This window comes from Stigmatopora nigra, chromosome 4 (genome assembly GCF_051989575.1).
Source record: "Stigmatopora nigra isolate UIUO_SnigA chromosome 4, RoL_Snig_1.1, whole genome shotgun sequence".
NCBI lineage: Eukaryota > Metazoa > Chordata > Actinopteri > Syngnathiformes > Syngnathidae > Stigmatopora > Stigmatopora nigra.
Window position 1 is genome coordinate 9,094,344 of NC_135511.1, and position 20,217 is coordinate 9,114,560.

A 20,217-nucleotide genomic window follows, 5' to 3' on the forward strand; every position below is an offset into this window, starting at 1 on the left:
ATTCAATAATGACAATGCCTTCCCCAACTTTTTCCATATTGTGGTTCAGTAGCAGGACCAATGTAAAATGAAACATTAACGTTTCTAGGCTAAACTTGTTTCAGTTATGCCCTGAGGTCTTCTGGTAATTTGCCTGTGTTTAAGGAGTTCATATTTAGGTGTGATATTTTTCTTTTGAAAAGGCAAAAACTATTTTGACAGACACAAAACAAATTCCCAAAACGTAAAAGAAAGAAACATGCCAGCAGCATAGAAGTAACATTAGCAAACACATTTAGAGAGGAGAAAAGAAAAAGAAGTTTAATTTACCTGCATCTTTCATTAACAATTGAACAGGATCTTCCACATTGGTTGGACCTGTAACAAAACATTCCTTTAGTTTCTAAGATGACTTAAGCCATTGGACCCCTGCTGTCTGGGGTGTGTAACCCATTGCAGCTGACCTTGGGCCTAATTGGACTACCAATCGCAGGGCACAAGGATACAAACAACCCTTTACACAATTTTTTCTTGCTAACAAAAGTCCTAATATAATGTCACCACTACTGTATATAAAACATCAATAATAAGACTGGAGGTGGCATTAGTCTTCCACATAAGTTATTTTCTGATTTGGAAAATAAATAAGTATTGTAGTGCGAAAGAGGGTGGGCAGGTTTGTAACAATCAATTACTCTAGTACATAAATGCTATTCACTGACCCTGGAGATTCTGAACCATGTCCAGGAGCACCGGTATCAAGGTTTGGCTGTGGTTGTGGAAGATATCCAAGAATAACACTTCTGTACAGGGCTAACACAGAAAGAATTAGTAATTAGGAGAATATCAAATTCATGGCTGCCAGGAAATATTTTTTATAGAATTTTATCAAACTCAAAACAGTCATGTGTTTTTGTTAACGGCAAAGTATGGAAAATGGAGGTAGCTATGATATCAATTAAATACAATACATAATCATTAATTAAAGAAAAGTCATCCTAAACATATATTTCTAAGTCTTGCTACTCCTCTGATCATGAAAGGGGAAAAAGTGATAGGGGAAATTATAGGTTAAGAATTAAACACTGTACATGGCAGTGCCAAAATGTAATGAAAATAGGTTTAACAACAAATTAGATACAACTACAAAAACATGCACATAGATTTTTTTTGTTACTGTTACAGATATCGCATTATCAAACTTGATGCAAAGATCTCACTTTTTTTGTGGAAGGCAATTGTCATGGTCTAACATGAAGGGAGCAGGATCCTCCTTTTACTCACCCGCAAACTGTATTTCCAAGAGTCACCACCTGTTTCTTCAACCGCTGCCAAGTAGAGGGTGAGAAGAAATTAGATGCTCATTACACATAGAACACTTATTTGGAACATTTCTCTACTTTGCTCAGACAGTCCTTAATTTGAACTTAAATCCAAGTTAAAGTGGTCAATGATCCTCCACAGTTTGCAAACTTGGACGTTTTTTTTTTACCCATTTCATAGCATCACAACCTCTATTTTTGACACATTTAATTGTATCTTTATTAGATTAGTCAAATGAATTAACTATACTACATCATTAACAATTATAGAGAAATTACTAAATTGACATTTGATGTTTGGTAAAACTATAATTAAAACTGCTCATTAGTTGATGTCTGACGGAGTGAAAGACAGACAAGTGAAAATGTTGAATCTGTCAATAATTAAGATATTTTAGGAAATCAACTTTTAGACTTACCAAAACTCTCGGGATCCTCCTCCCACATGGCTAGCTCCTCCTCCGTAAGGAGAAAATAGTGGGAGACGAGACGGCGGCCAATCTCCGTCAGGGTGGGGTGTGTGAAAAAAGCCGTCTTTATCTTGTGGGCCTCAAGACTCTCTGGTTTACTATCTACAAAGACATGACATCAAAGCTTTACATCTAAAGTTTTAAATGGAGTAGACACATTGTTCCTGCCTACATAACAATAATATCCCTGGTTCAATTACGGTGGCTCCTGATCTTCCTGTCTAGAGTTTTCATGTTCTTGCTATGCCTGCCTGAATTATTTCTGGTTACTGTTTCTGGATGGGAGGTTGGTTGTCTTTAGATCCGAGTTTGAGCGCGAGTGGTTGTTTGTCTTGTGCCGTCCGATTAGCTGTTAACCAACTCGGAGGGTCGCCTAACGATCCTTGTGAAGATATTCGGAATGAAAAATCTTAATCATTGCAAAAAAATCATATCAATTAGTGTAAAAGTTATTTCCGACATAATTATTCAAGCTACTCCCCACAAATAGTTCATTGGCAAACATGTTCAGTCATCCAATGGAGAATAAAGTTCATTCATTTTTACTTTCATTAGAACTACACAGCTTTGCGACCTATCGTGGTCTCAGATGCACAAGAGACCTGCTGTCTGTCTACATGACTGACAGGGTGAGAAAAATATAACTATTATAAAAATATAAGTCCCCTTGATGCCAGTAGCTGAATAGGTCAGCCGTGTCTTGATTTGCCTTTAGCTGTTCAACCTTGCACCTTACAATATTGCCCTATCTGGAAGGTGGGAACAAGAAAGCAAACAAAGTTTAGCTCAACTCAGTCTAACTTTGAAACACACATACTGGCAATAAACCTAAATTGAGTCAAGACCTGATTTTCTCAAGATTGATAAAGTTTTTCTAAAGCTTGGTAAATTAATGGATGTATGATTTCACAGAGTTCAGTCACCATTAGAAGATGATTACACACACTTGGGCAAATCCTAAAACCCTACAATGTAAAAATTGAGTTAAATATTATTTAAAAATTTAAAGACATTTTTAGTAATGGAAATAGATTGCACTCCAATCATTGACCATAAAATAATAGTGCTATGGATAAAATGAGAAGAACAATTGATGGATTATATCAAAGACCAACAAATTCATACTTCACCTTCAATGTTCTTGGCAGGTTTATAGGCTTGATTTTTAACAATAATCTTGGTGAGGTTCATGCACTGGACGATGAAGCGCTCAAAAGTGATGCCTTCCCCAACAGGTGTGAAAACGTAGCTAACAGAAAATTCCAGTGCGCGCTGGATTAGAGGTATAAATGCACAGGGATGGTACTCCAAGAAATCCAGTAACTAAGTCAAAGGAAAGAAGAATGCATTGTTTAGTTGATAAAAATTTGACATCAAGCACCAACTTTATCTACTTCATCAACAAACAACACTCACAACTTTAGTGTAGAGTATTATTGTCTTCTCCAGCTTTTCCCTGCATGTACTGCCTGGACCAATTTGTCGACCTAAAATACACAATAAACAAATGACAATGTTTGTAACAGTTGGATTCTTAATTATCCACACAAAAATTGTGATGTTGTTGTTAGTACACTTTTACCAGGCAGTGCAATGCTTGATTGTTTGTTCCAAAAGCAACAACAATTTGAGGAACTAAAATAAAAAACTTCCATAATATGTGACATTGCTCTGATGGAGACACTTAATTAATTAGTGATGGCCACACAGACATGGTGTTAATGTAATAGATGCAAAACAAAACTTATGTCAAATAAAGAAGAAGAATTTGCACCTGTCTTATCGGCTGTGATTCGATCAGAAAATCTCTATAATAAACTGACAACTATATCTTTGGGTCATTAAATGTTGGGCCTCATCTATCATCATCTACTCAATCCTGAGAAAAAAGTACATTAAAGTATTCCCATTCCTGCCTATTGACAATCACAGTGAATTTTTAGACGCTAATTGAACAGTAGACCTTTCAATGGCAAAGAATTAGTAAAGATGTGATGACAGCCTCATAAAAGATCAGGCCAGTTCTTTATTCAGAACCTCCAGCAAAAAACATTAAAGGGCAAAAATCTTGGAATATGTCATGCATTCAACAACTGATCATAAAGATAAAAAACACAAACAACTTACAGCATTCCAGGAACTGTTTTAGCCTTTCAAACACTGCATTCAAAAAACCCTAAAAGCAAAAAAGAGAAGAAAAAAGGTTTAATTGCTCCCATTCCCACAGTAAGGATATTACAACTTTTAGAGAATGGAAGTGAGCTACTTTCATAGTCTATGAATAAGGAACATTTCCATCTTTACAATATGATAGGACACTAGATTCTAAATTGTTAAGAAAATTGAGTACAACTTGGGTATAAAACCCATTATTTGAAATCACTCAGTTTAGATGCAGAACAGTGTTTTGAGCAACAGGGAAGGTAGTAGAGTATTTACATTTTGTAATGCAACGACTCCTCACAAATCATCCCACTTTTGTATACAAACACATTTCACTATGTTGACTCCACTGCAAATCAGGTTTAGCGTTGACTATATCAAAAGTCTGAACCAATTGGGTCTAGTGCAGCAATGTGAAATTTGAAGGCTACATGTTTAGTTGTGCTTTAAAAAAGAAATAAAGCAATGGCATGTTGGAACAAAATGACAACAGAAAAAGACTACTCTGCCTTTTTTTGAGTTAGCCTCAAGTATGGAAAAGAGAAGGGAATCTAAGAATTCTAAGGGAATTTGTGAGAGGAGAATGGCAATACGAGTTAAACCAGAAATTATTCTGAACTACTCATGAAACAACTTAATGCAATCTGAACATGAAATATTAACTCTAAAGCCTTTATGTTTGCTCATTGATCTGGAATAACCAGCTTGAGGCAAATGACATTTTAATGTTAGTGTTACAACCTTGTGCCTGCTAGCTAGAACATGACTCATTTGTTCTATAACAGACCAAAAAAGTATTTCTTACATATATACACACACACACACACACACACACACACACACACACGTACATACATACATATAATATAAATTATCATACAATATTTATTTTAAATAGTTAAATTAATCACTTTAACCTGGGAGTAATATAAAAAAATAACTTTATAGGAGGTGGTTCATCTCCAGCGAGCCTTGACTGCCAAAAGAGATAAGGAACAGAGAGCGCCTAACGGAATACAAAATGAAATATCTACATGCATTTCACGGAGTCAGTTTTTGTTTACAGTGACTGTTATAGAGGGGCTACAAAAAATGTTTTTTAATTGAATAAAAAAGGAGGAAATAAATCATCTTGGCTTTTTGAACATAAAGAGGGCTCCAGGCATTTCAAAACCTAATAGACACCCATGTTTTGAACACCTAATTCACTGGTAGGCATATATCAATTCTTTATGAACCTGCAATTGCCCAGCAACTAAATCTGAGTGTGCGCTGCCAACTCCTCATTCTTTGCAAGGATAGGCACTAGTATTCCCATGGCCATGTGAAGATAAGCGGATTGGAAAATGAATACATGAAGTCCTTTCTGAAGAAAAGATACGCAATTTAAACAAAATGTTACGACGCTCACTCACCATCACTTCAACATTCTGCTGTGGCTCCTGGAATCCATGAACAGTCAGCTTGCGTAGTACTGAGGGGGGAAACAGATTTGGTAACATTCTTCATCTTCATTATTGATACAGTGAAAGGCAAGATTCCCTAGTTGAAGGTTTTTGAATGTTTCTTCTTTTTTCTTTCCTACACTAAAGCCAAATCTGGACAGGCTCAAAGAGCTGCGTGGTCAGTGACGGGCAGTAGTTTATAACTTAAAATGTTTTATTCAACTTTAAAGATTCCACAGTTTAATCAACGTGATTAGTTTTCACAAAGGACGTGGGCCTACTTACAAGATTCCAAATCTTACAGGGAACAAGTGCTGCCGCAAATATTGGCAAGATGCCACTGTGTGCCCCACACGCAAAATGTTTCATAAATCCCAATTTTATTTGTTTCAACTGCAAAATAAGAATTTGAACTTTTCCAGATTTGGATATATTATGTTTCCTGTATTATTTGATAAAATAAGTGAACATCTTGTGTATTTGTCTACTTCATTCCCAAGCTATAATGGCCTACTCCTTAATATATACACCCTTCGTTTCTCAATTGAGATGCACCACTTTAACCTACTCTTTCAGAGATTGAGTTTTAGGAAAACAAAATTGACAGCTTGTTCTTAAGATTTGGCTCTGATGTTTGTCTGAAAATTTGGGGCTCTAAATGAAATGACAATGTAGTTCTTCGGATGCATACTGTTTGCAGAAAGTGAGATAAATGCTTGTTGACGCTGGACTCAAGTTATACAAATGAAAAGAATAAAAAAGGAAACCCCCATTGGCGCAAGCATATTACTTTTTTGGGGAAAATAAATAATAGCATTCCCCACAGAAGAACTACGTAATGATAAATCGACTGTTGATGGAAATATCCTGCTGCTATGTCTGGTACAAGGATCATTCTTTTGATATTGAGTAGTGCATATACACGTTTCAAAACTGTTTTAAGAAAAAAATATATAAAATTTACCAATGAATCTTACAATAAAAGTTTGTATGGTGTAAGCCGAGGGACGAATTTTGATATATCACTTTAGCCATAATTTCCAACTTCCAGAAGTATGGATGGGGAACAGTTTTGGACAATCTTATCAAAAAATATGATAAGATAGTATGGCAATGTTTTAGAGAAAAGATAAGTGTGGTTTACAAATGTACAGGTGTGTCATGTCAGCTACCTTTTAGAGAAAGCAGTGTTCTCTCTAACGATGCCATTGCTCTCGTTTCGTCCTGGGCACAGATCTGCTGGAGGAAACAGTCCGTGTGGTGGCTCCACAGGGAACACGCAAAGCTGTAAATGCCCGATGCCAGCTGCCAACATGGACAAACAAAACAGTCCATCACCAAGTGATCAAATCATGCTAGATCAGCAGAAACTTTCAACAACACGCCGGTAAGCACAAGGAATGAATCCATTTTCAAATAATGATCACATGGAAAAATCCCAACAGCTACTCATAAAGATACAAAAAGAGACATAATATAAAAGAAAGAAACAAGTAGAAAGTGAATAGGGAACCTAAGAGTCACAGGAAAAATCAGAGTTTCAATGAACTAATTATTTCTCTCATTCCCATTACAATATTCGGGGCCCCAAACCAATTACAATTTTTCTGGTAAGCTACATACTCCAGTCGAACTAAATAATACGATCAAAGGCAAACAAAAGCACCACTGTTCCTTTTACCAGTGCAGTACGTCGCACAGTTCACTACCTCAGACAACCAGCCCGGGCACAATAATGAGCTTTGGGTTTTGATTTTCCTACTAATAAAATGATACACATACTCAATATGGCGTTGAACTCGAGCAATGTAGTATAATACGCACACACACACATACAGAAAGACCAGGGAGATACAAAGAGGTTTATATACAAAGCTGCACGTTAATTTCAGGAAAATAGTGCAACGCATGTTTATTTTGATTTTCTTCTTCTTTTAGTTTTGTTTTTTTCCTAACTAGGTTAACCTCTCTTTACGAGGGGGTATAAAGATACATTGATCTTTTTTGATGTATCAATTGACTAAGCAAACTATCAACACGGTCAAAATGTAAAACATCGATCAATGCCATATTTTGGGTATCCTGTTTTGTTAAAAATAATCTTTTTCATTGTGTGATTTACACCTTAAATTTTACTTGTGCGGCAGTAACTCTCACTCTCTAGCCAAACAGTCATCAAGTATCAGTTTGAATTAACTGTAAATAGGTTGGTTAATCAGAGTCTGGAAATTTTGGAGGATCTGCTCATAATGAGACAATTGTTATTTGTGATTAATATCAATTCAATTGCGAAAGTAGCATCAGTACTAGAACTTGTGTGAAATGGCACATTGCTTTACAATAGTGTTCCACTTAACATCTAAGTCGTCAGTCAGTAATGAAAAAGAGTACTGAAGTCCTAATTACAGAAGACATTTGGTTAAAAGCAGTTCTAAACCTTAGCGTTAAATGTTAAACGACATTCAGTTTAGCAAAAGATTTTAAGATAAAAATGAGTGGAAAATCTGAAGTTAAAATGGAGGTAAAGACATTTACAAGGTGATCACGGTGCAAGATAAAAATGCGAGGAAATATTTATCAAGAAATGAAGGAGACCTTAGAGGAAAAACTAGCATCCACCAAAAAAAACACAGCCTGAGGCAAGTTCGTGTCTAAAGTTTACGTAAAAATGACAAACGTCTAACAAGATGAGAAGATCGGGAGACGTAGAAGCTTCCAAAGCTGAGGGGATACAGTGGTGTTCTCATTAGTCTGTTTGATCATTTCTTTTCCCTAAAGCCATTTGGTAGTAGTTTTATGTTCTTAAAACACTGAATGCATTAAATTTAGATAAACATGAACATAAAAACAGAGACACGATTCACCAAGATAAAAACAGACACAATCAATCATGCGTTGAACAAACACACTTGTGACCAAAGTTCATGCAGCTTCTATACATCTTTCATCTAAACGCAGCTGAACAACATCATCCATCGGGGACACATGGTACTACACATTCAAACCACTCCATTGGCAAGCATGAGGTCATGGTAAAAAAAATGAATAAGTCAAGGAAATTCTTGAAAGAGAGAATCTATACCTAAAAAGAAAAGAAATTGGCTTACGTCTTGAAACAGCCGTCTGTCCTGAGCCAAACGTTTTGATGAGAGCGTTTTGGTAACGTGATAGAAGGTGAGCAGCGCTCTGTGTTGCTGCAAGCCATCCTGACCCTTGACGGACTCCAGCAGTACAGGGATGAGTTCCGGCCATTGCCGTGGACAGTCGAGCCGGGCAACCTTAGATATCAGCACCGCGATCTGGGTTGCTATCTGATGGCGAAGCAGACGGGGGGAAAAAATTAGGCATTGATGGCAAATGAGGAAGTATTTTAGAGTGAATATTGGGAAATTGCCCATTGGAGTTTCAATGAGTCAGTTTTTCATTATTTCATGTCATTAGCAGCAGCAGCATATAAACAATATATATACTTAAAGTCTGAATATTATATATATATATATATATATATATATATATATATATATATATATATATATATATATATATATATATATATATATATATATATATATATATATATATATATATATATATATATATATATATATATATATATATATATATATATATATATATATATATATATATATATATATATATATATATATATATATATATATATATATATATATATATATATATGATTCACCTTGCATATTTACACAATGAGGTGTGAGCCTTTATTTTTAAATAGCGTGAGGTGGTGGCACTTTAGCTACACAGAGTGCAAATTACTTCATTCTCAGCCTTTCATCTTGCCAGCTGTGTCCAGTAAAGAGCCACAATAGCTCTGAAAGAGCATTTGTGTATTCTGTCCCTCAACTGTTGCAATCAGAATTGCTGTATTGTTATCATTTTTATAAGCTCTTGTCAACATGATTTCCCCCAACACCCCATTATTGCTTTGCGCCAAGACTTCATAAAAAGCACTGTGACAACATACGAGTGGTATACATTTAATCTTGACATACCGACGAGTGGTACCTTACAATATGGTGTCTAGTGCAAGTTGCTAAGACAGTAGTTCATCTGTTGATACATCCCCAAGGAGTAAAGGAAAACATATATATAATATTAATACACAAATATTTCATTATTCAGTTTTATGCATAACATTTTTTTATGTATAACAAAATGAAATCTGTGTATCCCCATGCCAGTTAGTTCAAAGAGGGAGTACTGTCAATTCTTCTTTTCCACAACAAAACTATTTCACCGCTTAAAAGGCATTGAGGTGTCCCATTATGCATAGCTATGCAGCAAAAAAAAAGTTGCATGAAGGTCTTGGGTTTTATAGATTCTCTCAGTGAATTATTCTTGTGGAGCCCAACAGTAGCGCAAGTAGGATTTCAGCAGGGTGGAGTGAAATCACTAACCTGATTAATTGGCTCATTGAAGTTTGTGATGAGCCCAGCACGTAAAGTGGTCTTCTCCTCCTCTGATAAAGCACTGGCAATAGAAGCAGAGAGGAAATATGTTCAGACAAAGAATTAGTATTGGAGAGAGCTACAGACAACACCATGTTCCCAAGACATCTTCACCATATGATCAGAGAATACCCATTGTTGAAATTACCTTTTTTTTTTAATAGGAACTATGACCTGAACAAGTGCATGTTAAATTTTGTGACCTTTGACTAGTTCATGAAGAAAAAGAACTTTCCCAACACACTCAAATACACTGATAAAAAAGGATAATATGTCCTGCACAGTGTACTGAGACACTGCGTTCTGTGTAGCATCCCGAGGCATCGCTCCACTCCTCAATTTCTACTGTAACAAATAGCCCAAAGGTACAATCAAATCACATCGAGCCAAAAAACTTACAAGGCTCTCTGAAAAATGAAAGTCCATTCAATAAAATACTGACAGGGCCAGAACAAAACGCTTGGTCAGATAAAGAGGACATTTTCTTGAGAAAGAAACGAGTGAGAAACAAAGTGGTCACAAACCAAGATTGGTGAGGCAGCATTGAAGACCTCAAATTTACCAATGTCATTTAAATTCCTGGATTAATGTTCCATTCAAATCCAACAAAGTTGACATTATAAGTTAGCCTGCGGCAAATGGGACTTGGTGAAAGCACAAAAGCTACAAACATTAGGATGCATTAAGACACAAAAGTGTAGGATGTATAAATAAAATGAGAGGGCAAGAAGAGAGAAGCTGTAGCTATAAAGACAGTAATAAAGAAACAATACACATAAGAGAGTTGTTACAGGAAAATGGAACCAAAACAAACATGGGGGCAATGGCTATAAAACAAGTAAAACAAATACTGTTGCAAAGAGACAACAGCAAGGGAGACATTAAATGCTGAAAAATTCTACTTACTGGGGGGCCACCCTTCTCCAATATCTGTCAATGCCGTTTTTGAAGTAAAGTACTGCCAGCCACCTGACGTTCACATCCAACATGTGGTTATTGAAGATGTTCTAAAACGAAAGAAAGACATACATGTGGTGAGCTTATATTAGCAGAATAAAATAAGGAAATCAGAACCAGCCATCATCCAAAAATGATTAAATGTCAGAAATGAAAAACACATCTGCCATTAAGGCCATGACTTGAGTAAGGTTAAGACTCCTGGGGCAAGCTATGGCTGAGTACACCACACACTCACCAAGGACCCAGAATAACTCATCAGTAATTAAATACGTATGTCCAATTTTGTCATCTATGCAGCCATTTTCAACTCAACTCAGCCAGATCCCCGTAAAAATTTTAAAAGAACCATCCAGAACTACATCATTGAATTAAATATTGACTCAAAAATAATAATTTCACATCTTGCCTACCAAAAGGACCGAGTAGAAGCCGGGCTGTGTCTCCCATTGTTTGAGCTGTTCCTCAGCAGGCTTCAGCACAGCCGTGTCCTGACTGGTTGCTTGAGTTAAGGTCTTCAGCACCACTGAACTGGCACCGTCTATATCCATAGCTGGATATACCTGAATAGAAGACAGATTTAGATGTTTCAAAAATATCAGCAAAAATGTTTAAAGGGACAAAAAACGCCTATTATTAATCTTTTGCTGTAGGTAAATCTACATTGTCATAGATTTGTTCGATGTGGTGTATTTATGGCTCTCAGTCTACTTTCTGACAGCCGTGTAGTGCGAAATATAGTAATTTCATATAAGTATTACTTGAAAAAACAACAAACAACAAATTGAGAAGCAGTGCCAGTATGCTACAGTATTCGTTTCGGGAATACGACTTAGTACCTTTAGGTTCGTAATCGTGGCATCACATTTCTTCTAAAATTGCATCAAAGGTTATAAAAAATAATGTTAAAAACACTATTTATAAAAATACTATTCAAAAACCACGTGGAGTTTATAAAGGTTTGGCAAAATTGCAGCCAAAAACAAACAAAATAATACACCATCATATCTTAGGGGAGAAATTGTTTTGAAATTACATTCACTTAGTTAACATGTATCGCAGAACAAATTGAGTTGGCAACATTTTTGCCCCCAATCTAAAGCAACGACATCTCATTAGGACGAAACAAGTGGATTTTCTCAATTACTAAGTTCAATTATGCTCAAGAACCTCGGCTCCCCAAGCATCTTCACTCATCTTAAAAGGCAATAAGAGCGACATCTCCAGGTTTATTGCAATAATGGGAATTTAGGTCCTACTGGGAAAAATTACTTTTTGAAGCATGTGAAAATGTGTGAAGGTGATAAATACTGGAGTGGCTGATGTTTTATTTCCCTGCTTTATTTGTTGAGGAGTCTGATACCAGGACGAGTGGACAGTGGACAAGCAGTTATTTCCAAACATTTAATATTATTGAATGTTAACAGGTTGCAAGATCTTAGACTGCTACAAGCACCTTTTTTTAGCAAAAAAAGAAAAAGGAGACTGAGAAAGTCACTTTCAAGGACCATTAAGGAAAGCTTGGATAAGTTTGGGAGAACAACATCAACCCTGAGGAAATATAGGAACATTTAATCGAAACAATTCTAGGTGAAAAGGACACAACAGATTTTAATAATACATGGTACCAATGCTCAAGTCCAATTGTTGAAACTGTTTTTTGCAAGTATATATTGAGCAACACTGCCACCAACAGACCAGTATTAGACAATGAGAGAGACGTCCTGTTTTTTTTTAATCTCATTTAGTGTTCATGGACGTTTGCATCTAATTTTGCCACATAAATAAGTGCATTAAATTGTAAATCCTCTGAATGGGGCCATCAGCTATTAATGGGAGCGCTGCCAATCAACCAATAACCATTAAATATGATATGATGTATGATATCCTCATTAGGGCTGGGGGGGTGCAGGAGACAATCCCAGCTGTCTGTGGGCCAGAGGCAAGGTACACCCTGAATCTCTGGCCAGCCAATCGCAGGGCACAGGGAGACGGACAACCATGCACACTTACACCCATACCTAGGGGCAATTTAGAGTGTCCAATCAGCCTACCATGCATGTTTTTGGAATGTGGGAGGAAGCCAGAGTACCCGGAGGAAACCCACGTGGGCCCAAGGAGAACATGCAAACTCCACACAAGTGGACATGACCTGGATTTGAACCCAGGACCCCAGAGCTGTGAGGCTGACGTGCTAAACACTCGCCACACCGGGCCGCCTGCAAACAAGAAGTCTCAAATAAATAACCTACAACACCTTAAACCCCGTTTTTTCCAGTGCATGATTATGCTATGCATGACATGAATTTACATTTATATTCACATAAATCACAGGTGAAATGGTTATTGCTTTGATTTCTCAACCTGCTCAATACGTCGACTACTGAAAATTATTTCAATAATAATACTATTAATAATCCTACTACTAATAATCATCATCATATTAATAATCATAATCATAATTACCATCATAATAACAATCATAATAATAATCATAACAATATTCATAACAATACTCACATAATAGTAACAACAGTATCACGTGATTTCCGATAACCACGTGTTCATCAATTACATGTCAGTCAAGAACCAAGTCAACAAGAGAAGAACTGATTGACTGATTTCCAATCATCTATCCTTTTCCTTTTCTCTTAATAAAGTTTCACGGTTGCTGCAATGTTTCTCATGTCTTACATTTTGTTACGATAGATTAGCAAGTGTGTGTGTGTGTCATCCCATTAATCCTGCAGTTATTGTTTAGGGGATGTAAACATTGCTTGTCACAAGGCACATAAGAGGTGAGGGGACGTGGCTCCCGAGTCACTCGTTATTCCCAGCACGAGCCTGCCATTCCAGCATCTCGAAAAAACGCACCATTTGGCATTTCTGATGAATGCATCCCAAATTAAACCCATAGAAGTGTTTCTTTCATCCTCGATTAACCGGATCACCCAAAATGTAACGATTTGCAGAGATCGGACTGTTATTTGCAAAGATGTGGGATCTCATTTGTTGCAGATCGTTGGGATGACATTGATCTTTGACTAATCGGACACGATATTCTAAATAACAACGCTAACTTTAAGCCTAGCGACAGAGCTAAATTTATTCAATAGCAGACAGGAGAGTGATGGACGTTTTACCCGCCGATTACAGCTTCCACTGTGATGATCACACACCACACAGCTAAATTGAATGTACCGATACTCACCTTAAAGCGCGATTGCAAAATAAATAACGGAGAAGTGCAAGCAAGGATGAGTTTAACTCAAGCAAGGGAGATGGGGAATACACGCTTGTCCGAATGGCGCCAGCAACGCAATCCGGCGCGCCTAGATGACGTTGCCCGCGAAGCAATGCTTGAGATGGGCATATCAATGATGCACAAACAGAAGGTTTAGTCTTAAAAAAATGTTGTTGTTTTTTTTTGTCTACAGCAACAATACACTGAATATTGTTAAGGAAATAAAAATGCACGTTTATCTTTTCAGAAATAGACTATTTGGTGCGTGCTCCTGCTGTGTGAAATGATACAGCATACTCAAAGATGACTAATTATGAGATATTTGCTCTCAAAACTCAAATTTACTTACAGTTTGTATTCATTCTCTCTCTTATTTACTTAGATTTTAAAATGCCTGCATATGGTTTGATCTCAGTACATTTGGCGTCCTCTAGTGATAATGTTGAATAATGATGAAATTGTAGACATCCTGATGCCCCAAAAAGCAAGAATAGTTTCTCAAAAAGCCACCTGATTTATTAGGATACATTGTCACTATATCAAAAGATTGTTGATAATTTTCTACAATAGTTTGCATATTGGCAATATTTTATGATACAATATACCGCACACTACAATATGATATCGCTACAGGCCTGAAGTACCATTGGACAGTGGACAACACCCACTCACACATTTGCCATCAGGGTATATGAAAACAATGTTTAAACTGGGGTTTTCTTGTCTATAAAGAAAAACCTGCTTGTTTACACAGCATCTTCAGGGTGTACCCTGCCTACTGTGCTCCATCACCCCAGCAACCTTATAAGATCCTTTTGATCACTGATGAAATATTTTGAGACTCCTTCAACTGAATGGTCAAAAAGGTTCAAAAGTTATGACAGGGGACGCACACTTTTTATATCAACTAAATGAACAGTAAGCAACCAAAAATTACATCTGTCACACAGCAATGTAAGACACAAGCAGTTTTTCAAGTTGATCTTCTCTGACTGTCTTAAAGCGACACGTCTTAAAGCTATTACAGGCTGAACGACTTGACATCCCTAGAAGTTGTAGGACAGGGAGGGCAGAGTGAGTGTGTTGTTCCTTAAAAGGGAGTGTCAGCTTTCTGTGTGTACTATATTTATTAAGTAGGATCACTCATTGGCATTCTGACCAGAACACATCAGCAGCTGAAGCAGCACTTGTGGGGACAACAAAGTGTCCCTCAGGTGCCGGGAAAGAATGGAGAACTTCATGGAATGTTGTTTCACGACTCTTGGTGCTGTGGTTGTTGTCTACTATGGAGTAAAACTGCTCCTTTTTATTAGGATGCTTCAGCCAAAAAGGTGGTTTCCCCTCCCAAAATCTTTCTTTTTTTCCATGGGAGAGTGGGCAGGTAAGCTTACTATGTGTGATTGGGTATGCTGTGGGTGTGTATGTTGGGAGAGGGGTCTGGGTGATGGGCTGCCTATGCTAATAATAAAGTACAAGGTCATGAAACAAAGTGAGTAGAGTGCCACGATATCAGAGAAAAAGCATAAAATAATACAAAAAGGAATGTGGTCATGAACTCATCTTTGAGTGGAACTCAGCCATATCTACATATTTTCATTATGTTTTGTATCAAACTGATGACTCCAATGATGAATGAATAGCTTTGGATTATTTTCACATCGAGGGTATGCTGTCCCGTAAGACTGTATGTCATGATAACCTTGCTGAATTAAAAATTACTCATTACAGGAAAACAAACTAGTCCCACCAGGCGTGGGTCATCATGAACTTGCTTTTTATAATCACTGAAAGCGCATAATTAAAAAAAAAAAAATCTAATAAATATTTTTCAAACAGGAGAATTCATATAAGGTGCGACTGTCAGTCAGTCCAGAGGCATTTCATACCATTTTCCCTCGTGTCACTCGATGACTCAATCTGTCTACCTGTGAGGTGACTGACATTGATTTAACATGGGCTGGCACATTGGGCACCAGTGGATAAATTCTCAGTGTAGGGCATCCATTAAGGAAACACTTGGCACTTTGAATCCCAGCTGACTGTTTTCTTACTGCTCCTTTTTGTGTTGTGGTCATTTGAAAGATGGTGAAATACTGTTGAGCACCTTGCAGGTCTGTCGTGTTTTTTTTTAATTAAATTATGACTCCACTGCTTCAACAAAGCTTCATTCCAGTGACAGTCTATATTTCAATCTATATATGCAGTTTCTATTGGTCCACATTCCACTTAGTCCTGAAAGGGATGATCATATGAGGAGTAAACAGTTGTATGTGAGTTGTTCCTGTTTGTTTTCAGCGAGTTCTTTATCAGGGGAACATGTTGAAAGTACACATTGTTACCCAAACATGATGAATCAGTAAACACAAACCTTCACTTTGACAATTTGTTGCTGTTTCAGTGGTCACTGGTGCTTCAGATGGCATTGGAAGACAATATGCCTTTGCAGTAAGTAATTATACTTGAATCGTGTGTTCGGATAACAAACAACCAGTATTGCAATAAACACTGTATTTGTAATACTGTATTTCATTACATGATACTTTGTGTCCATAATCCCTATTTTGTACCATTATTAGCTAGCTGAACATGGGATGAATGTGGTTATCATGAGCAGAACCAAAATTAATCTGGACAAGGTTGCCAAGGAAATAAGTAAGAATTACAACCCCCCCCCCCTCAATTTTTAAATCTACCATTGTACCTTGTGTAACAATTGCTGTTTTAATATAAAGGCGAAAGTACACATCGGATGGTAAAAGTGGTTGTGGCAGACTTCACAAAGGAAGACATCTTCACGGAGATTGAGGAGGAACTCAAGTACCTGGACATTGGAGTTTTAGGTACTACTTTCACCGTATATTATACAATTTGTGCTCTGACAGGATAAAAATTCTGTATGTTGGAGTGAAATCACAATCATTCAATCAAAAGTGGATTGTTGTTTGCCAGTTAATAACGTAGGTATGGTGCCCAATACTGTCCCTCGCAAATTCCTTGAAGAAGACAATCTAGACCAGGTTAGTGGTGGGCCACATATTTACATTTATATGTATTTATATTTTGCTGTTATTCCATGCTTCATGTTTGTCAGGTGGAGGTGTGTCAGGTGTTTTAAGGCCGCATTGTTTCATTGCAAATTTGAGACTCTTAATATCTTGCTTTTCAGACAATCACGAGTCTGGTCAATTGCAACGTGAAAACCATGGTAAAGGTACGATCCTGATTTTACAGTGTAACCTTTATAGTTGAACTTCCCAAAAGTGATACATTTTTATGTTGTTTTTTTTGCAACAGATGTGCAAAATAATCCTCCCAGGCATGGAAAACAGGTTCCCTTCATTTGATGTAACACAATTTTTATTCCAAAGCAATTACTCCTTTTGTTTTAACAAGAAAAAGTTGATAACAATAGTTGATAACACGGTTAAATGTTGCTGGGTTCTACTCCAATTCTCCCCTGTGATTACAGAATACCAATTATAGACGCTCAATCCTGTAGCTATTTTCAACTTTTTTCAACCAGTTGACTAAAATATTTAAAATGACAAACAGGTTAACATTCTTAGAGGAGATATAAAGTATGGTTTATGTTTGTTACTTTTGTTTGGGCTTTAATATTATTTAGTAAAGCACGGGGACTGTTAGATACGCCTTGGCTGCTGAGCGGAGTGGGGCTGTCAATATTGTGGTCATTAATAGCCTATATAAGACTGTGTTTTTGAGTTTATGTTTGTGGTATTCAGGAGAAAAGGAGTGATAGTAAATATTGCATCCGGAGTTGCCTCTATTCCATTCCCAATGTACTCACTCTACGCTGCATCTAAAGTGAGTATGAGCTCTTCATCCCATCGTTGGACTCTCACATCTTCATTCACTCCAACTGTGTATCACCTTTCCAGATCTTTGTGGAGAGGTTTTCTCAAGGTCTACACGCAGAATACAAAGATACAGGTGTTATTATACAGGTGCCTTGAAAAAAAAATCCATTATTTTGGGGGAATTTCCAATAAAATTATGTCAGATCTCGCAATAGCTTAATAGGATCTTCTACACAACCATAAATTACACAGAATGCATAATGATGCTACACTTTTACATCAGGTTTTGAATTACTTTTACTTTCTCAGGCAGTGGCACCTTTTGGAGTGTCCACTCGCATGGTGGGCTACCAGCAAACAAATGCATTCATGCTTTCCCCACAAGACTTTGTGAAGAGTTCACTGCAGTATATCCGAGCTGGGGACAAAACGTACGGCAGCATCTGTCACATGTTCCTGGTAGGGGAGATTACTCTTAGCAAAATGTGGAAAATAAGTAAAGTGCCATAAATATTTTCTGGGTGCACCATACATGAAAATTGTGAATGTTTTCACACAGGGCTGGTTACTACATTCCATCCCACTCAAGATTCTCCACACCGAGGCTATATTTCAAGGCCTGCAGCACTACGTGCAAAGAAAACAAGCAGAAAGGAAGAGTTGCAGCTCCTTAATAAGAGACACCTAAAGGGACATGCCTGCAATGACAACATTATAAACAACAACAATACAAGGTCCAAAATTCAAACCTGTTTAGTGAAGGATGTAGGTTAGTTTTAGTTTACCCCACAGGAGGTCGCCACAGTAAGCACTTGTTGACAGTTGAGTTTTTTTACACAGGATGCCTTTCTTGACACACCCTCTTTATTTATCTGGAATTGTCAACTGTGAAACGTGATTCAATTCATTCTATCAAATCTTTATTACTACTTGAATTGTTCAGTGTCAAAAAACAGATCCGTGAGGCAGTAGTGAAAGGTAACCACTGTATATAGTAAGTATTTAATGGGCCGACCTGGATTTGAACCCTCACTGCGTGGCCGACGGGTTAACCATGTGTTAGAAAGGAACACAAATGAGCACAAAATTGTTAAGAATAGCCATGACAGATTAAGTCTCGAAAAGTTGTTTTTAATCACAAAATGTGTGGGTGGTCAGGACAGGAGTGCGTGTACATTTTGAGAGTGTTGGAGGCAAGACAAGAAAGCAGAAAATGTTAGAATGCAAAAGGCGAGGTGAGAGTCTTTGAGGATGCTGCCTGTGCGATACGTCACCCTCACTGAAAGCGCCTTCCTTGCTTGTTGTCTCACTAAACACAACGGTCCAAAAATGGTCCAACAAAAGCACACAGCAGCAGTAGCCCACCCAGGAGACGAGGTCTACGGCCATATTCGACGGTTAAGCCAAAAGATGGAAGTCATTGTTAGTGCCGCAATAATGTTGGACAATCTAATATTGACCTAATTGGTCCCCTCGTGCTTATGTTACACTGGTGAATATTCCTTAAAAATGATGTTTTCTAATCTTGTTTTCATGTACAGTTGGCATTTATAGCGCACTTGGATTATCGTGTAGGCTGTCAATTTTTCTGGAAAATAAAGGCTTTTAAGTGTGTTCTATGATCAAAGTATTTTTTTTTTATTCATCTCATTCTCTGAACCGCTTCATCCTCATTAGGGTCGTTGTGCTGGGGCCTATCCCAGCTGATTCTGGGCCAGAGGCGTGGGACACCCTGAATCGGTGGCCTTCACCAAAAATAGACTTGTGCCCTACATGGGTTAATAATGTAGATTATTTACTTAATATGACAACATATAGATCCAAAATAGATAAAATGGGAGGGAAAAATGGGGATTGTTAAAAAGAAAAAGTCACACATCAGGCCCTTGCTCACATGTGGCTGAGCTTTGCTTATGTAGGCCCACTTCAAGGCAAGGGTCTTGCAAACACAAACAGTGCAGGGGCTGCTGTTGCAGTTTTGATTCAACTTTCAAACACCATCAGTGATCAGTCAAGAGCGGTGGGTGGGCAAACCTGTCCTCCCTCAAGTGCTGCTTTTGGTGCTGGTTTTTGTTCTGGTCTAGGGTGTATAGTCTGCCTTCAGCTGGGTTGGCTGCAGGAACCCCCTGCAACCTTTACAAGGATTAGAGGTATAGAAGATGAATGAATGAATGAATGGACACCAGCAGTGAAAGAAAAAAATACACAGATAATAAAACTCAAAACATTGGAATATGAGTTTAGGGTCTCTTAAACAAAGAGTAAGTTTGCAGAAAGGGAAGTATTTTGTAGCTTTGACACACCCACCTTCACGCATGAGCTTTTGTTGCCC

The 20,217-nt window shown here is 37.4% G+C and overlaps 2 protein-coding genes across 2 annotated transcripts in view; one reads left to right on the plus strand and one right to left on the minus strand.

The window, feature by feature from the left end:
* Positions 1-14,160, minus strand: part of LOC144195833 (importin-11-like) — a 40,119-nt gene extending 25,959 nt beyond the window's left edge. The window contains exons 1-14 of the mRNA XM_077715689.1: positions 14,035-14,160; positions 11,237-11,386; positions 10,773-10,873; positions 9,816-9,888; positions 8,487-8,690; positions 6,552-6,684; positions 5,350-5,408; positions 3,899-3,947; positions 3,188-3,258; positions 2,902-3,094; positions 1,721-1,873; positions 1,264-1,307; positions 702-792; positions 310-357 (exon numbers count right to left, since the gene is read on the minus strand). Coding sequence (XP_077571815.1) covers positions 310-357; positions 702-792; positions 1,264-1,307; positions 1,721-1,873; positions 2,902-3,094; positions 3,188-3,258; positions 3,899-3,947; positions 5,350-5,408; positions 6,552-6,684; positions 8,487-8,690; positions 9,816-9,888; positions 10,773-10,873; positions 11,237-11,374 — 1,357 coding nt within the window. The 5' untranslated portion in view covers positions 11,375-11,386; positions 14,035-14,160. The remainder of the gene's footprint in view (positions 1-309; positions 358-701; positions 793-1,263; positions 1,308-1,720; positions 1,874-2,901; positions 3,095-3,187; positions 3,259-3,898; positions 3,948-5,349; positions 5,409-6,551; positions 6,685-8,486; positions 8,691-9,815; positions 9,889-10,772; positions 10,874-11,236; positions 11,387-14,034) is intronic.
* A 1,022-nt stretch (positions 14,161-15,182) lies between these two features.
* On the plus strand, positions 15,183-19,499 carry LOC144196013 (17-beta-hydroxysteroid dehydrogenase type 3-like). Its single transcript, XM_077715978.1, has 11 exons — positions 15,183-15,448; positions 16,466-16,512; positions 16,644-16,719; positions 16,800-16,907; positions 17,017-17,084; positions 17,234-17,278; positions 17,362-17,396; positions 17,811-17,892; positions 17,967-18,032; positions 18,195-18,344; positions 18,445-19,499. Exons 1-11 carry the CDS (start codon positions 15,295-15,297, stop codon positions 18,571-18,573), a joined length of 960 nt encoding a protein of 319 aa, XP_077572104.1. The 5' UTR covers positions 15,183-15,294; the 3' UTR covers positions 18,574-19,499.
* Positions 19,500-20,217: the final 718 nt, after the last annotated feature.

Coding starts and splice junctions, on each gene's coding strand:
- LOC144196013 (XM_077715978.1), top strand. CDS start 15,295: ATGGAGAACTTCATGGAATGTTGTTTCACGACTCTTGGTGCTGTGGTT. Junction 16,513..16,643: donor GAAGACAATATGCCTTTGCA/GTAAGTAATTAT, acceptor TACCATTATTAG/CTAGCTGAACATGGGATGAA. Junction 18,345..18,444: donor GCATCTGTCACATGTTCCTG/GTAGGGGAGATT, acceptor GTTTTCACACAG/GGCTGGTTACTACATTCCAT.